This window comes from Dunckerocampus dactyliophorus, chromosome 13, assembly GCF_027744805.1.
Source record: "Dunckerocampus dactyliophorus isolate RoL2022-P2 chromosome 13, RoL_Ddac_1.1, whole genome shotgun sequence".
NCBI lineage: Eukaryota > Metazoa > Chordata > Actinopteri > Syngnathiformes > Syngnathidae > Dunckerocampus > Dunckerocampus dactyliophorus.
In genome coordinates, this window is record NC_072831.1 from 29,803,236 (window position 1) to 29,821,626 (window position 18,391).

The following is an 18,391-nucleotide window of genomic DNA, read 5'->3' on the forward strand; positions in this document are numbered from 1 at the left end:
CTGAAGTCTGATTGGCAAAAAAACGGCCCTGGGCAGATTACATTGCTGTGGCAACACATAGAAGCTGAAATCTGGTTGGACTAAAAAAATATAACACTACTGAAAGCAGTGCAGCCGCAAAACATGCTACGAAATGAAAATAACATACTGTTGGAATAAATGAATACAATTTCATGGAACATGTAGGCCAGTGCTTCTGGTAGTGTTCAGGCCAGCAGAGAAGGCCTTGTTGGCCCTGACTGCACACCACTGATGTTTTACAAGACATTTCTAAGATGAAAGTCAGTCACCTGTTGAAATGGGCTCACACCTGGCAACCATGACATTGTACTCTTGACCACTGGGGCACACGCAGAGGAAGGAACCGTCAACGTTCACGCACTGAGCTTCTCCACAGACGCTACTGAGCAGCTCACACTCATTGATGTCTGTGGGCGGAAGCAGAATGAAAGTTCAGGAATGCTGTTGCTTCTTCGATTGCAGCAAAGCGTTACGGTGCAAAGTATCACGTACGATATGGGATACTCGTAACTCTCAGGCTCATCCATCTGGGGTGAATTCAAAACACTAAGTCAGGTGGATGAATTAAAGATATATTTTTTATATATTCATTTTCATTTTGATGGGAAATAAAATGTTCAGTCTGACATATATTTTGTTTTATATTTTGCATTACACCATACAAAGAACCAATTCACACACAATTACTAGGGATGTCCGATAATATCGGTGGGTGGAACCTGTAAAAACGGTACAATCATTTGTTCACTGTAAATTTTGTTGCAGAAAATGTCAAGGGGTGGCTCACATGTCCCGAACATTTTGGAAAGGGTTGAGAAATGTGGAAGCGGTTGAGTGTGAAAAAATGGGGTGGAATAAATATCATAAAAAGAACAAGGGAAAGGCTTCTTGAGACGTCATCTGTACTTCTGTGAAGAAAGTGTCGGACGTTTCGCTCCTCATCCGAAGAGCTTCGTCAGCGAACTAACAAGTGCTGGTAGCCTAGGCCTTAAATACAGTAAGAGAGGGCGGAATTGGTGTGCCAACACCCTCCTCCTATGGTTCCTTACACTAAGCCTGGGCGGAGTAATCCTGCTGACGAAGCTCTTCAGATGAGGAGCGAAACGTCCGACACTTTCTTCACAGAAGTACAGATGACGTCTCAAGAAGCCTTTCCCTCGATGGACAACTCCTGTACGACTGAGAGCCTCCACAGACGCATAAAAAGAAGAACTTTGTGCAGAATAATAAGATTATGTTGAATGCCCTTCGACAGGCAGACAATGAACTGAATCTCCATTGTAGACCCGCACGAGGAACCTCGTCATTCAACTGCATCTTTGACTTGAACGTGTGACATTTGAGAGGGAAGCTTGAAAAAGAGTGAATCAGAGTTAAACCACAAGAAGCTCTCGAGTGACAGAGGCGAGGTGAAGACAGTCCGGGGAGAGAAAATAATAGAAAGCAGAAATTTCAAGGAGGAGCGGGACAGACAGCGAGAGGAAGGAAGGCAGCGAGATGACATCTTCAATGGTTAGCGGTACACCGCCACTGCATGACTATGTGCTTGTTGGTAAGTGACTCCATCTGTTGAAGCCGCAGCGCAGTGACGGCTTGGCATGGACGAGTGGCCGGCTGGGCTCAATGTCGGGACAACCAGACGACAGATGTGAAGTATGTGCGTGTGTTTAAAAAGCACACTGCATGGAATTAGAGCAGCGTGGTGATTACGGCATTAAGTACACTGCCACTAATTGTCATTTCTTCCTGCTAGCGACTAAATCGGAGCTGCATGTTCCCTCTGCAGCGCCGATGGAGGCCCTCGTCTGTGTGGTCAGGACTGGCTTTTTCAACACGCTCTATTGCAGTTGACCGTGAACGGACTCGCTGTTTTGCTGATTTTTTTTGGTGTGATTTTAGTGCTTTTTTTTAAAAAAAAACATTTTTAAAGCGTATGAATGCTGTTACAGGTGGAGCCTGGCCCTTTAAGAAGAACTGCATTGTGGGAAGTTGAGTGTTGTAGTTCAAAAGGCAGAGGAAGCCAAGCGTCCCACAAAAGGTGAAGGAAGGTACACGGCTGAAGGGCGCCATCGCGGAATAAATGAATCTTCTGTTCAAGGAGTAGGACGAGAAGGAGGAAAACACGACGACAGGAGCAATATGTTTTAACAAGGATACAAAAAGCCATTCTGTAATACCCCAAAACTTAAATCATTAATAACTCAAAAAGTACAACAGCACCAAAAGCCATTTTAATTGCACAAAATAGCACAAACGCAGCACGAACTACTGGGACTATGTTTCATTTAGCGTAAATGGGGGGCTGGGTGAACTTTGGTTGATCTATAAAATTGTGTAATATTTCAAAAACCGAAGCAGGAAAAACATTCATTTTAACAAACCAGCACAAACGCAGCACAAACGAATGAGACTATTTTGGTTTCATTTGGAGCAACTGAGGGGCTGGGTGAATTGTGGTTGACCTATAAAAAATGTGTGATATCTCAAAAATGAAAGCAGCACATTCATTTTAATGGCACAATACAGCACAAACGCGGCACAAACAAATGAGACTATTTTGGTTTCATTTTGAGCAAATGGGGGTGAACTTTGGTTGGCCTATAAAAAATGTTTAATATCTCAAAAACGAAAGCGGCACCAACATTCTTTTGGTTGGTTTCATTTTGAGCATGTCGGGGGGGCTGATTCTGTAATACCCCAAAACTTAAATCGTTAATAACTCAAAAAGTACGACAGCACAAACAGGCATTTTAATTGCACAAACCAGCACAAATGCAGCACAAACAAATAGCACTATTTTTGTTTCATTTGGAGCAAATGGGGGGGGCTGGGTGAACTTTGGTTGACAAAATAAACTTAAATAACTCAAAAACAAAAGCAGCACAAACGTTCATTTTATTTGCACAAAACAGCACAAACACAGCACAAACAAACAAGACTATTTGGAGCAGAGTTTTGCGCGGGGCGGGGGGCCAACTGCACTCGGGTCTTACCAGCTGTTTGAATATCTTTGGAGCGTACAGAAAAGAGGGACACGTGCGTGTTCATGTCTCACGTAAGGATTGTGGATGACAGGCAAAAGGTGCAGTTTTCCTTTAAGATCCAACAGTGCAAAATGGAAATTCTTGCAATTTTTCAACTGGTCTTAAAATTCAGCTCAGGAGTGTTTCTTGAGACCAAACACTTACCCGTACAGCTTTGCTCATCTTGGGTCTCCTGGTAGCCCTGGTCACAGAGGCACCGAAACGAACCCAGTCTGTTCTCGCAGAAACCGTGAGGACTGCATAACGTCTCGTTGAGTCCACATTCATCGATGTCTGCGGATTCAAACCAAGACAACTCATCACATTTCGCAGATTCATTTCGTTTACCGAGAGAAAATACAGTGACAGCCAGAAACTCTGGCATGTCAAAGATCAAAGGTGCATGCCAGTCGTACCAAGCCTGGGCCCGCTTGGCAACACCGGGAATGAGATGCCATTTCAGCGGAAAAAAATGCCTATTTTTGTAGAAACATAAAAAAGAATCTTTTTAAAAAATGTTTTTTTACCAAAAATCTCCAAATGTGTGGGTGGTGAATGTGCAAGAGGAACACGGTTTCCATGTCCTGATCCTCAAAAAGACCCAATCAAGGAGTTTGCATGAGCTTTAAAAAGCTGCCTTCATTGGTTCATGTGAACCAGGGGTGCCCAAAGTGTGACCCACATTTTTTTTTTTTGTTTATTGGTCCTCCATTCTAAAGATGCAATTCAACGAGAACATTAAAAAAAACCCAGCAAAAATGGAAAAAGAATAAAAGTAAAATATTGAGAGAGTAAACAGTGAGAGAAAAAAATAGCATGAAGTTGAAATAATATATAATAATAAAATACAAAAATTGTAATATGAGAAACAAACAAGACTAAGTTGCAGTGTTTGGAAATGTGGGTTGGGAAAAAGGTGCAGTAAAATATGAGAAGAATAACTTCACAATATGATGAGAATAAAGCAGTAGGTCACACGGAGGCCGTTTTTTTCTTTAACATGAAAAATGTCTCAACATATCTTCAAAAGTGGCCCCCACATCCTGGGAAAAGCTTCCCCCGTGTCATTTTTTCCTTGCTAGATTACAACTCTTCTCTTCATCTTTTGACTTTTGATGGATTTTCCCATTTTTGCTGCTGTTGTTGTTGTTTTAAAGTTTCCATGTTAAATTCCATTTTTAGACTGTGCTGCGGGCCGATAAAATGGCCTCCGGGCCGCACTATGGACACCCCTGGTCTAAAGGAAAATGAATGGTCATCATTGCAGCAGGGTCATTAAAAAACAGGTGGGTAATTATGACGCCCCTGATGTACGGACATGTGCGTGTGTGCGTGTGTTCCATCTGCTCGTCTCACGGTGCCACATAGGCTGGATGACAAGAGGGTTCACTCTGCTTGTGTCTGTGTGCTTTGGTTCTATAGTGGAATGAACGGAGAGAGTGAACCCTCCTCTCATTCAGCCTCTTTGTGGACTAGTGGGTGGATACAGAGGGTTTAGCAGTTAGCTTCGTGAGGCAACATACGCTAAGAAACGATGGTTCCTGGGGCGAACGTCACAGCCGACAGCCCCAGTGTGGGAATATTTCGGTTTTAAACAAAATGAACACGTTAAGCTCATGAACACCGACGACCGACACGGACAGTTTTCTCAACTGGGAAGAAAAAACTACAGATGGAGGTTCTCGGGCAGCGGAGCCTTCGTCCCGACAGTCAGTGCTTACTGAGGCGTTTGGTCGGCAAATATAAACAAGACAGTGCAAAATGGTGCACGCTCACAGACGGCATTCAATATGGTTATGTGATGTTTTAGCTCTTTTGTTTATGACACTGTGAGTAAGACTGGTATGTGGAGTGGACCTCCCGCGTTATTGTGAGTTATTGTTACTTTGCTTGCACAATACAGAGTTCCCTCCTCCTCGCCGACTCGTGAGCGCCACAATACATACACGCAACTCCTGTGTCAAGCTAATGTGGCTCACTCAGATAAACTACACTTGAGTACCATCTAGTGGTTAAAATATGAATTACACTTCACATGACAATGAAAAAAATTGACTCAAAAGTGTTGCCAATGACATCAATTATTGACGACAATTTGTAGCACAATTATTGACCAGCAAAATGTGTTGTTAGAGCTCACCTTCACAGGAGGGTGTGTCCAGATTGGCAGTGAATCCACGCCCACACACACACAGATAGGATCCCTCCGTGTTCAGACATTCACCATGAGGGGAGCAGAGGTCAGGCTCATCCACACACTCATCAACATCTGAAAGGACGGAAACAGAACTCCCATTGAGAGGGTGTGTGTGAAGGGGGGCGCTTCAGTGAGCTTTTAGTAAAGACAGTGAGAGATTCATTCACATTGCTAACCTCTGCAGCCGGGGCCGTTGATGCGTCTGTAGCCGTGCGGGCAGATGCAAATGTAGGAGCCCACGTTGTTCCGACACTCCCCAACTGAATGGCAGGGCTCGGCTTCCTCTAAACACTCATCCACATCTGCAACAAGCACACGCCGGTCACTCTCTCGCCTTCTGGCTAGGGACGCTCCGATCGACCTGCCGCCGATCAGTATCGGCCAACACGTGATCGGCATATGCCGATAAATGCTTTTCAAAGTCGCTCACAGGAACTGACTGGTGTGCGGCGCAAACCCTACATGTTGCCAACACCTCTAAGGAGGCACGTTGTCGCGTATTGCCAACGTGTTTGATCACTCCCTTCTCAAACCTGTTTACACGCTTTGCCCAGCTGTCGCTGGTGGCAGCTAGCGAGCTACAAGGAACGAGGTCCAAGCCACTATTGATGTACAACACTGCTGATGGGGATGTCACACAACTTCATGGCAAAAAAATGCCAACTATCCCTTTAAAATGAATGTTAAAATCTGGTGTCGTCTTGTGGACCCATTCTTGTGCGTCGTCTCGTCTCGTGAGCCTCGTCCCACCCCTAGAAATGACCCTCATATGTTATGTAGAAAAAGGTGGTTGAGCATGTACGTCAACGTTGAGTTAAGCGGGTACTTTTTAGTCTTATGAACACGGCGACCCAGGACTTAGAAAAACATGGCCAACTTAAACGAGTTCGACTGCATGTATCGTTTCGTGTTTCATTTTTAAAATTCTTTTATTTTTTGGAAAATGTATATATTGAGGAATTACCTGGTAGCAGTTTGCAATTTGTTTATTTTTCATTTTCAAATAGTTAAGCAGTTTTATGTTCTGCATTTTGATTCCTTACCGTGCCCAAAATGAACCAAAAACGTGACATTCCGTACCGCCCCTTGATGGTGTACTGTTCCACCACGATTAGGCATTATAGTCATCCTCAAGTCATGTTTGTGATAGGACCTGCCCCCGAAGTCCACCCAGGTGGTTTTGTTCGACCAGCTGTGAAATAATGCTAAGAGTTTCAAGTAAGGTTTAAAATTGGAGTAGAAACAAACAATTGTAATGCCAGCGCTGGAGAGAACGGTCAGCCCCCCAGCCAAGGTCTAGCGAGGTCCAAACCGTCTCTAAAGTGAATCTGAGTTCCTCTTCCTCATATGCCTGATGTGGAGGCGGTCCCAATGATCAGGAAACCTCCCATTAGCTGATTGTTGGTTTATTGGTCTGATCTTGTTTCAGCCAATCATAGCGAGGAGGCTGGGGGTGTCAGCCAGGAGACTGATAATGAAACTATGTATGTGTGTGTGGGATTACAGGGCGTCATTGTTCCAAATGAAAGTTCCTGTCAGTGTGTCGTTGTAAATGAGCACGTATATGCTGCAGGTCCCATCCAGAACACAGGAGAAAATGTTCCATTCCTAACATTAGAAACATGTGCTCACTGATCAAATGGCGGGTCATATTACAGTGTACAGTATACCGTACCATCACACTGGTCTCCAGCCGGAGACACTGTGAAGCCTGGACCACACTGACAGACAAAGGAGCCTTCAGTGTTGACACAGTGTCCCCTCGTGCAGACACGCTGGTCCTGGCACTCGTCTTCATCTGACAGAATCACAGCAATGAATGAATTTAAGAGCGGATATCGAGCAACTTCCATGCTTTTCTTGATAATAAGTTCTTACATGAATAGCTCTAGCATTGTACTGCCAAAAAATGGAACGCTTATGAGGTATTTTTGTTGTCATCGTTCTCCAGAGGTACCTTTAGATGTATCAGGCATTAAAATGAACAAGAAACTGAAGAAACAAGGGTGCTCTTATCATTTTTTCCACAAGTTTACATGTCCGTGAGCTCTACTGACTCGTGAAGTCATCTCCGACAATGACCTGCTTGGTTTGATGCTAGAAATGACCCTGCGTTGCTGTTGATACGAGGTTCTAGAGGCGCATGCTTTGGAGGGGGAGCGATGCTTTAGCACAGGGATCGAGAACCCTTTTGGATACCAGAGCCATGAAAGCAACATATTTTAAAATGTGTTTCCGTGAGAGCCATTTCACATTTTTGAACATTGAATACAACTAAATGTGTGCATTTTTAAGCAAGAACATAAGTCTCACATTTGGCTCCGAGCCGTAGGTTTCCTACCCCTGCTTTAGCATAAGGAAGCCTTTGAACCCACCTACACACCGGCCTCCCTGGGCCAAGAACCCAGGATAGCAGGAGCCACAGTTGTACCCCCCTGGTGTGTTCATGCAGATGCCCGACGGACACACGGTCCTGTTTGCGCATTCATCAACATCTGTGGAAAACAAACGCAGCATTTAGCTGACACATCATCACACAGGCAGGTTTTCATCCTAAAGGCTGGAAACTTAACAAATAACACCTTCAGTTTCAATTCCAATGTTTGTTGTGCACGTTGCAGGATTCACGTGCAATAATCCCAACTTTCCTCTGCGTCCACACTTTAGGGACACCCGGTAGCATACGTTGGACACACACATTTGCATTTGAAAATAGGGGACATCTTCTGGAAAATAACTACCTATCTCTGCATCCATCTCATTTCCAGCGATGCTAAAAGGTCAATACGGTTGTCCCTTGCTGCATCGCTGTTCCAACATCGCTCCCTCACGGTTTAAAAAAAATAATCAATGAATAATCTCCGATTCAGGGATGAGATCAGCCCCAAGTGGAGGGGTTTCAGTACCTCGGGTTCTTGTTCACGAGTGACGGAAGGATGGAACGCGAGTCTGCAGCGATGCGGACTCTGCATCGGTCCGTTGCAGAATACATTGGGTCCGTTGGGGAGTGAGCAAAAGGCCAAAATCGCAGGTGCAAGCGGCTGAAATGACTTTTTCCCGTAGCGTGGCTTTTTATGCTTAAAAATATGTCAAATGTGTTTAAATATGCCTTTTTGACTAATAGTAGGCTGTATTCAACCATGAAACATGATTTATTCATTAGTATAATTTAGAGCTGCAGGCTGAAACTGGCAAATTTGGACCCCCCACCCGCTGTAAGTCATAGGTTTTGTCCCCCTACCCAAATGTATGTGTTACATTTATACTGTCAGGTTTATGAATCAATGAGTTGAATCGGTTCGGAAGACCACCACGAACCCTGAAAAAGTCCCAACTCTCCCTCATAAACTGCCACGGAAGCGGGAAGGTGTTTTTGAGTTTTGGAGAGATTGGCTGAGTTTGCGCTTGCAGACATAAATCTGTTTAGGCTCTGTGGTTGGGGAGTTTTGTGATGAACTGGCAAGAAACCACATAATGCTAGCATAATGAAACATAACAACTACCTCATGTTTATATCGTGGCACGGAGCAACGAGGGCATGCAGATTTTAGTAACAATGTGGTCTCCGGTCCCATCCAAGTTTCCGCCAACTTTTAATTCGCTTGATTCTCACTTTTCTGTGGAACTTCTGTTTGACCTGTTAGATCGCTGGCTGTCCTGAGCCTCACAACATCGTCACTTTTTAAACTGCTTTCCGTAGCTTTGTGTACGTAGCCTGATTGGTCTTTCTTCCACGAGTCAAACACGTAATCCATGCAATCGACATATGCCAGTTATGATCAAAACGTGTGAGGTTGAAGTTGTATGACATCCCCATCAGCAGTGCAGTACATCAAGGGTGACTTACGCCCCCATTTGGTCCCGTGAGTCCAGTTCTGGTCGGATTTCCGTGATGAGGAACGTAGTTGCGCTTACTTGCTGGGGCCACTTCAAGAATTTGGCTTCTCAGTAATACATTTGCATCATAAAAATGCCTCCTGTTATACAGTATTATATTCTAAATAACACATACATACCTGCACTCTTTTAGAGAAGCCAAGCCCTTTACTTAAATGTCCCAGCAACTAAGCACAACTACGTTTGTTGTCACAGAAATCCGACCAGAACGGGATTGCGAGACCAATTGGGGGGTAAGTCAGCGATGATGTGCTGCACTGCTGATGGGGGTGTCATGCAACTTCATGGCAAAAAAATCCCAACTATCCATTTAACTAAGTTAAAAACTGTGATGAATCTGATGAAAATGTCATCATTTGAGAATGACTTATAAAAAATAACATATTCTTTCTTTAACACTTCAACTAAAATGATGATCACTTGTCCTCGGAATATTACAACGTTAAAATTACAATTGTCTTGTGAGATTACAACTTTTTTTTCTCTCAACAGTTTCACTTTATTCTTGTAAAATTACTGCCAATTTTCCCATTTTTGCTGTTTTTGTTTTATTTTTCACTTTTGTTGTTAACTGACATTTTTATAATGTGCCGTGGGCCACTAAAAAAAAAAGCCAGCTGGCTGCATATTTCCGTTGCCCCCTTGCAAAAACACACGCATGATAATGGTGAAGTTCATTAACAACACTATAACACACGTCAACATAAACGGACCCATTTGTCATAGAAATGACCACTTTGGCTCTTACAGTTCATGTCAACAACAGGGGTTGACCATGAATGTTGAAGTCGACTTAACTGGGTGATAAACGTGGTCGACTTAAACGCTTCATATTAATTGATGAAAAGAGGCGCAGCACATTTAACATGAACCCAACGCCAAGCCTCCTGAGGAGCACTTATAAGGTCAACGTCAAAAAATCCTGACTTTCACTATTTTAAAGAGTTTGTCCCTTAATAACCATCAATGGACTCCTGTTCCAAGCTGTGCAGCACACAACCTTTCCCTTGGGAGAGATAAAAAAATGACTGACATGCACAGTTGATGCCCAGTAACTGTTGCTGTTTGTGTGACACCACAGCAGTGCTGTCTTCAGTGTGGCCCAAGGACCAACATATGAAGAAATGTTACGTTAAATACAGAGTGGAACCCGTTTAAGTCAGTCCTGCTTATGTGGACGACCCGTTAATATCGGCTTGCGTTGTTTAGATCCAGGAAGTAGAGCAGAGGACGCTCATATCACGTTTTGAAGTCTTATGCAGCGATGGTGTTTTGATCTGACAAATCCTAAGTACGTTTGAGCAGGTGTAGAATTACTACAGCTTCTGCTAGGACCGCTTGGACCGGAGCAGCTGATGTAAAAAGACGTCTCATCAGTGACACTGGGAACACTGAGTGTGGGTAGGATTGCAAGGTTTATAGTGTGACTTCCAGTGGAAACGTCCCATGTTGGACACCTGCAGCTTATAGACAAGTGCGGCTGATAATGTGCACATGTTTTTCTTTTTAGGTTTGGTGGGTGCACTTAATAGTGTGGAATTTTCGGTAATCCTTCATTATCACTCATTCTCCTTATGTCCAGAGTCCAAAATCACAAAGAAGTGTGCAAGCAATGGTTTGTTTCACTTTCACTTTCCAGTCCAAACAGCATCGACATAAGCACTTTTTTTTTCTTTTTTTTTTTTTTTTTAAAAAGAAATGTATCAAATCCTTTCATTTTTCAGCATGTGGCCTTCGGTGGAAAAAGTTTGCACACCCCTGCATTCCACGTTGTGTGTGCTGCGCAAAAGGATTCGTGCACTGGTTTCCACGTCATTAAAATGCAGTCGTCGCTGGTTGCTGCATCGCAGTTCCAATTTCGCATCTTCACTCTATCAATTTTTCAATCATATATTCATCAATAAATGATGCTGTACGGCCTATGATTACTCAAAAATATGCATATTTACGCAAATTGGACCTTTTTTTGCCTAAATTCAGCATCTTCAAGCAAGAAAAATGTGTAAATAAAGTAAAATCCAAACATAAGGCATTGAGAAGTCACATGCACACTGTGATATGTACAAGTAGTATTCTACCTTGGTCTTGTAAATGTTAAATGTTCGGGGAAACTTCCAAGCGCCAGACTTGACCATCATGATCTCACGACAGGCACAGTAAAAACAGCGTGATCATCACAATCATAATTAAAGCTGTGAGTGGTGTTGAACGGGCCCTCGCACCCCCACCAAACCCGGGGTTCACATGAGTCGACGCTGAAACGAATTCAGGAAGTGACCTATGTGTGGCTTCGAGGTGTCGTTTTCATGATGTGTCCCATTACGATGAAGATCTAAGAGTTAAGTGATTAATTGATCATCCATGTTTGTTGCCATGCCCCGCCCACCTCTTTTGAAGAACCCTTCGCAACACAACGCCGCCAGTGTGTTTCGCATCTGTGATTTTCATTTGGACTTATTTGTTCACAGTGCCCGGGATGGGTTCGTTGAAACACAAATCCTGCTTTTCGCCCAAAATTTCCACCGGACACAAAATGGCCGACTTCCGGCTTGTTTTGGAACCAACTTCATGGCGTTCACACTGGTGGCAGGGGCTAATTTTTCAAAGTTTAAAAAGGGCGCTACTGTGTGAGTTTTGGCGGTTCGTGTTCAGGAACCCTGAAATATCAAACTTTTCGGCAAACCTGCAAAACTTGGTGAGTTTTCGTGCATGTTCAGGCACTGAAAAGTGGTGGAATATATATAATAAAAATATCATGCCAAGATACGACTCAATTCGGAAGCCCTGACGTCACTTCCTGTCCTCCACACATCCGGAACACGTCTTGCAACACACACGTGCACAAGTTTTATTTATGTCTTCAATCTACTATATTGGGTGATACGAGTGTACTGGTGACCATCCATCCATCCATCCATCCATCTTCTACCGCTTATCCGAGGTGGGGGCACGGTGGCAGCAGCTTAAGCAGGGAAGCCCAGACTTCCCTCTCTCTCCCCGGCTACTTCGTCCAGCTCCTCCCGGCGGATCCCGAGGCGTTCCCAGACGTCTCATCAACGTGTCCTGGGTCTTCCGCGAGGCCTCCTACAGGTCGGACGTGCCCTGAACACTTCCCCAGGGAGGCGTCCTGACCAGATGCACGAGCCACCTCACCTGGCTCCTCTGAATGTGGAGGAGCAGCGGTTCTACTCCGAGTTTCTCCCGGATGACAGTGCTTCTCACCTTATCTCTGAGGGAGAGCCCAGCCCAGGAGAAAACTCATTTCGGCCGCTTGTATCTTGTCCTTTGGGTCACTACCAAAGCTCATGACCACAGGTGAGGGTAGGAACGTAGGTTGACCGGTAAATCGAGAGCTTTACCTGTCGACTCAGCTTCCTCTTCACCACAACGGGCCGATGCAGAGTCCGCATCAGTGCGGACTCCGCACCAATCCGCCTGTCCATCTCACGTTCCATCCTTCCCTCACTCGTGAACAAGACCCCAAATATTACATTTATAAAGAATAGCTCATACTTCACTTATCACAGGCATGTGTGGAACCTACGAAGCGCAGTTAACAACAAGTGACTGTACATCAAACACAAATGGATGTAATTGCTCATACAGACCCACACAGCTGGTTCCCTCTTCATCAGCCAGGAATCCTTGAGGACACACACAGAGGAAACTACCCTCCGTGTTTTGGCACAGACCACCAGAGCACAACCATGGACTCTCCAAACAGTCGTCTACATCTGAACAACAAACACCTGTTTAGTGGTCCACAGAAATAAATGATGTTCCTACACTTCATGGCGTGTTCCACTGACCGACACAGGAAGTAAGTGCATCATTCAGGCGGTACCCCTCATCGCAGTGGCAGGTGTAGCCTTCAGCTTCGTCGTAACAAACCCCCTGGCCACAAATATACGGGTTGACCTGGCATTCATCCACCTCTGCTTCAGGAGGACAGTGAATGCAGTTAAAATCCCACAAACAATACACCAGAACTCTTATAATGATCATTATAGTTTATAGATCATTATAGTTCATTATAGATCATTGCATAGTATAACTGCCTGTTTTACTATGCATGACAATAAAACTCTTGAATCTTGAATCTTAATTAGAATTGTTATCATATAAATGATTTCAAAATGTAAAACGTCCTCTGATTTCACGTGAACACTTTTTCATTTCCTTGAATGAAAGCAATGAAAGCAGGCCTGTTATCTTTGTGTTTTAGGCAAAACAAAACATTCACACCCATTAGCTTTGACTTCAGAAAACAGTGATGAACATTTTTGCCTCTTTCCTGATATGTTGGGACCGCACCATGAACTATTTCCATTTGCTTCGTCTAGGGCAGGGGTGTCCAATCCTTTTGGCCACAAGGGCCACTTGGATACTTTGTAAAGCAACACATAGAGATATGCTAAGATGTGCTAACATGTAGCTCAAGAAAAAACACATTTCACCTTCGTAACAGAGGTGAAATGCTGCTAAGGACGACGTTTTTTCCACACTAATACCAGTTCATTCTTGTAAAATTGCAACTTTTGTTCTTCATTCGATTATGACTTTTTTTCTTAATATTTTGACTTCATTTCCATAAAATTACAGCTGTTTTTTTCCATTTCTGCTGTTTTTTTGTTTTTTCCCCCCCAACCATTTCATTTCAGTTTTCATTTTGTAAGTTTTCTTCTGGTAATTATAAGTTTATATCTTTTAAAACAAGAATGTATTTTTTCTTTATTTCAAAATTGGTACTGAAATGATGTTTTTCCTCATTTTACACGTTTAGTCTCATAAAATTGCAACTGTTCTCTCTGTTGTTTTCTCTTCATATGCTGCTGATGTTTTTTTTTTTGTATAATTTTCCAAATACAGTCAAACTTGTCTATAGTGGCCACTAGAGGGAGTCTGCAAATAGACAGGTGGCCTCTATAGACAGGTTGGCGTCCAGTTTGAATGTTGACCAGTAGAGGAAAAAAAAGAAAAAAAAGGGAAAATAATAATAATAATAATAATGTTGACCAGTAGAGGGCACTGCGGACTGCGGATAAAAGTTGTACGGCACTACTAGGCTTGTTATTATCATGGTTCATGGTTTTAATCCTGAACATGCATGAGTCAAACAGTAGCACATCACATAGTACACTTCACAATTTTGCATGTCCAAAAAGGAGTAGGAAGAAGCAAAGCTTATTTAATCCTACCCCTCATCAGTTTCACATCAGTTGCAATACATTTATTCACCTCTTGTTCTTCCAAGTGTACTTTGTAGGTCTACATGACAATGTAGTGCAATCATAACCAAGGTTTTTACTTACTAAAAGGAAGCTAGAGGCTTAATAATAACTGATAACTGATAAAATACTTCAGTTAAGTACAACCGAACTCAGTTTTGCTCCCGCTGCCGCATGCATGCTAGCGTATGTTTTTTTTTTTATTGTAGCGTCGCTGGGAGCACGTCCTGTTCCCAGCATACTTTGCGGTAATGTTTTGGTGCAAATGCTCTTAAAGTTACATGTTTGACCAGGAAATAGCAAGCTCAAAAGAAGACGGCTTTTTTATGTGGAACAACTGACAGTTTGTGTGGATCTTGTGAAAAAGTTTTGTTTTTTAATCAATTAAGCTGTCTTGGGTAGACTTTAATTACTGAGTCCTAGCTCAGTCACAATCATTCACAAGATCCACACAAACTGTCAGTTGTTCCACATAAAAAAGCTGTCTTCTTTGGAGCTTGTTGCAGACAGTGACACCGTTTATTTCCTGGTGTGCACTGGTCAATACTGTAATGCCGCTTGTTGTGGGGAAGGAGAGACTCACGTCGCCGATGCACTTTAATGGCTTTATTAACAGCGGAGAACACTGCAGGACTTTACATCCACGCCAACATAAACACACTTCCCAACTCTCTCCAAACTCACAGCTAGCACTGAGCCTAGCTCTCCTGCTCGGGACGCCCACCGTCACTTCCCGTCACTTCCTGATGAACTAAAGCTGTAATGACACTCTGCCGTATATATAGTAGCACAGCTTTGTTCTGTGGGTGGTGTAGAATAACAAGCCTAGTTGTTCTTTACAACTTTTATCCGCTGTCCCACAGTGCCCTCTACTGGTCAACATGTAACAGTATAATTATATGTATCTGCAAACACAACAAGCTTCTAATCACAGACATGTTAATATGTGCGCGCACAAATTCAAAATGGCCGCCAACCTGTCTATAACCACCACCTGTCTATAGCGGCCACTTTTGCTGTTTCCCTTTAGTGGCCGCTATAGACAGGTTTGACTATTTTGAATACAGGAATACGGGGGGGCTTTGCTTGTGCCTGCTCCTTTTGGACATGTGCAACTGTGAACGGTAAAATGTGACGTATTCCAATGTAACTTGTATGCATGTTCAAATCAATTCAGGCGACACCATTACCATTACCATATGGGAGAAGGAGTACCGCAAGCTACCCAGCATACTTTGCGACATACTTTTTGGCACGGGTATTGTGCGTAGATATTTACTTGTATGCCCGCCTGGTGCAGTAGGTGGGTTACATTGTGGGTCGTGTGTGTTGATGTGTTGTGTTGTTTGGATCGCTTTTTTGTCCAAGCTACAGATTGGATCTGACTATTTTGGTGATTCAAGCGTGCCACAGTAGCGCCGCAAATCATGTTGCCGGCTACAGCTTCCATGTTAAAGGGTTGAAAAATGACCGGTGGGCTGGATTAAGACGCTTGGCGGGCCTCGGTCTAGGGCCTAACCGATTACTCGATTAGTCCAAACAACAAGCTTCAGACTAACTGACTCAGAAAATATTAATTCAGCCGTAGTCGAGTGTTGGAAAGAAACATTTCTAGAAGATCAAGACCAGGTAAAGGCAGTCCAATACCCATTACAACTACAAGAGCAAAACAGACAAGAAACACAATTAGCACATAAAAAAAGCGTTGGTCGTACCGGCAGACTGGGTTGGAGAGATGTCCTGGCCTGCATTCGAAGGGAAGATCTCCACTGGAACAGGTGGGGAACTCCGCTCAACAACCTCTGTCCAATTGAGGAGACACAAAAACAGATAAGCACGTTGTATCCCGCTGGACATACGCCGGTTGGTGCGATACAAGTGATACTGTGTAAAAAACTAAGTACCGTGGATCCCTGCACATTTGCGATTCAGCATTCATGGCCCCGCAAATTTGCAGATTTTATTAGATTTTTTTGTAGAAATAAGGCCGTTTTTTCTGCATAAAATACATCTCATTGTTGGAAATCATCTATAAATATGTGCCGACGCAGGTGAACTGTACAGCACACGTGCACCGTGTAACACACGTGTTGATGTCTATGCTTTACCCAGAATGTTTTTTGTTACGCACCAAGCCAAGCGATTTGCAAGGTCAGATTTTTGTCAAGGAGGCATTTTTGTCATGCAAATGTATTATTACTCTTTCCAACGCGTATTGTTTCGACAAGCAAGCAACCCCAGCAACTAACTGGAACTACGTTTGTCATCACCGAAATCCAAGCAGAACTGGGCTCAAAGGTGGGTAAGTCACTGTTGATGGGGATCTTATTCATGTACTTCATGTCAAAAAATCCCAACTATCCCTTTAAGATCCAACAGTGCAAAATGTACATTCTTCTCATTTTTCAACTGGTCTTAACATTTTGATCAGGACGCCTTTCCAAAGATAATAAACTTCAGTTGTGATCAACACTGTCAGTGAGGTTTAACAGTGTTTTTAGTATTATGGTTGTGGTTGCATTCTTTTGGAATGGTACCAATATAACTGATTAGTACCATACTATTTTTGGCCTCTTACCTTTTTACCAGCCACATTATTCAAGGTGTTGAGGGATTACAATGCAGCAAAGTTTTTCAACCAAAACTCGACCACCTGACTAAACGTGATCCATCCTGTGATGGCTGGAGTTTGCGTAAAGTAGGTCTGCACGGACATAGCTACACTTCTCTCAGTAGCTCTCACGTTCTGGAGTTGAGTCACTCAATTTTTCCTACGTCGCTTCAAGACGTGATTCATCAACAAGCAATCCCACACACTCGACTGTAAATAATGCAGCTACCCCCATCAGTCAGCACTGTCTGCAGAGGAAATGCAAGCACATCCAAATGTACAGTTCCAAACTGTACTGTGGTGGGCTGAAGTCAACCGTGTCACTCGGTGGAAATGTGGCTTAAGTGTGGGAGAAAGAGTCTACCGCAGAAAAAAAAACAGCTGCACATAATATGAATGCCTTTTACCTCATGCACAGCTGACGTTAGCTCACCAGATGTTGACAACCAAAGCAGACATTGCTACTGCCGCAAGAACCAAGTCATCATATTCTTGTCTCGGACATTTCTTTGAATGTATTATGAAAATGAAATACTGCTTTTAAACACTGGTTGGGAATCAAGCCAATAACCAAATAACAGACTCACCTGGTATCATCTCTTCCAGCTTCCCCAAAACCACCACTGGTTTTTCGAGTGTTGGTGAGGGGTGTGGGGTGAGTGTATCGATGGGCTTCTGGTTCACGGTCACTGGCTTATTGGCAGGTGGATTTGGAAGAACTGTGTAGCCCATTCCACCAGGACAGGTCTCTTTGAACATGGCTATAATAGAAAAAAAACAAGAAACAAGCTAACTGTATATACTGGACTTCCTGTGTATGTACACCTGCACAGTGACTCGAACTGAACATCTTGCAGGGTCGTACCCTTCAACCCAATGTGTGTCCACTAGACAATTTGTAACCGATGTCCCGTGTTCTTTTTATACTAAAATACCACAGCAACACTTACAGCTACATGGATGATACAGCTTGGAGTTTTGGGAGTATTGTTGAGATGAAGAGAAAGCAGCCTATGAAAAGACATGTTTACACTGGAACACGGTTGCTTCTAAATCAACAAAAGACTGCATGCACACTTATTATTAGTCATGTTCATCTTGGACACTTGTTAGAGTCATTATTTGTCCCAGGTACATCTTCCATGTTTTTTAAAGACAAGAATTCAATGTGCGAGTTGAATTTGGGTCAAAATTACTATACTCCTACACAGTGGTGTGAAAAAGTGTTTGCCCCCTTCTTGATTTCTTATTTTTTGCATGTTTGTCACTTAAATGTTTCAGATCATAAAACAAATGTAAATATTAGTCAATGACAACACAAAATGCAGTTTTTAAATACAACTTTTTAATATTAAGGGAGAAAAAAATCCAAATCTACATGTGCCTGTGTGAAAAAGTGATTGCACCCCCCTGT

The 18,391-nt window shown here is 43.2% G+C and overlaps 1 protein-coding gene across 8 annotated transcripts in view; it reads right to left on the bottom strand.

Moving 5' to 3' along the window:
* The window catches only part of ltbp1 (latent transforming growth factor beta binding protein 1), a 75,683-nt gene that overhangs the window by 16,486 nt on the left and 40,806 nt on the right, over positions 1-18,391 (bottom strand). For 4 of the 8 annotated variants that reach the window (XM_054796660.1, XM_054796658.1, XM_054796663.1 and 1 more), the window contains 10 exons: positions 17,565-17,738; positions 16,082-16,168; positions 12,948-13,076; positions 12,747-12,872; positions 7,617-7,736; positions 6,917-7,039; positions 5,418-5,543; positions 5,185-5,313; positions 3,210-3,338; positions 291-428 (listed from right to left, as the gene is read on the bottom strand). In XM_054796660.1, coding sequence (XP_054652635.1) covers positions 291-428; positions 3,210-3,338; positions 5,185-5,313; positions 5,418-5,543; positions 6,917-7,039; positions 7,617-7,736; positions 12,747-12,872; positions 12,948-13,076; positions 16,082-16,168; positions 17,565-17,738 — 1,281 coding nt within the window. The remainder of the gene's footprint in view (positions 1-290; positions 429-3,209; positions 3,339-5,184; positions 5,314-5,417; positions 5,544-6,916; positions 7,040-7,616; positions 7,737-12,746; positions 12,873-12,947; positions 13,077-16,081; positions 16,169-17,564; positions 17,739-18,391) is intronic. The other 4 variants (XM_054796659.1, XM_054796657.1, XM_054796662.1 and 1 more) reach the window with 3 other exon arrangements.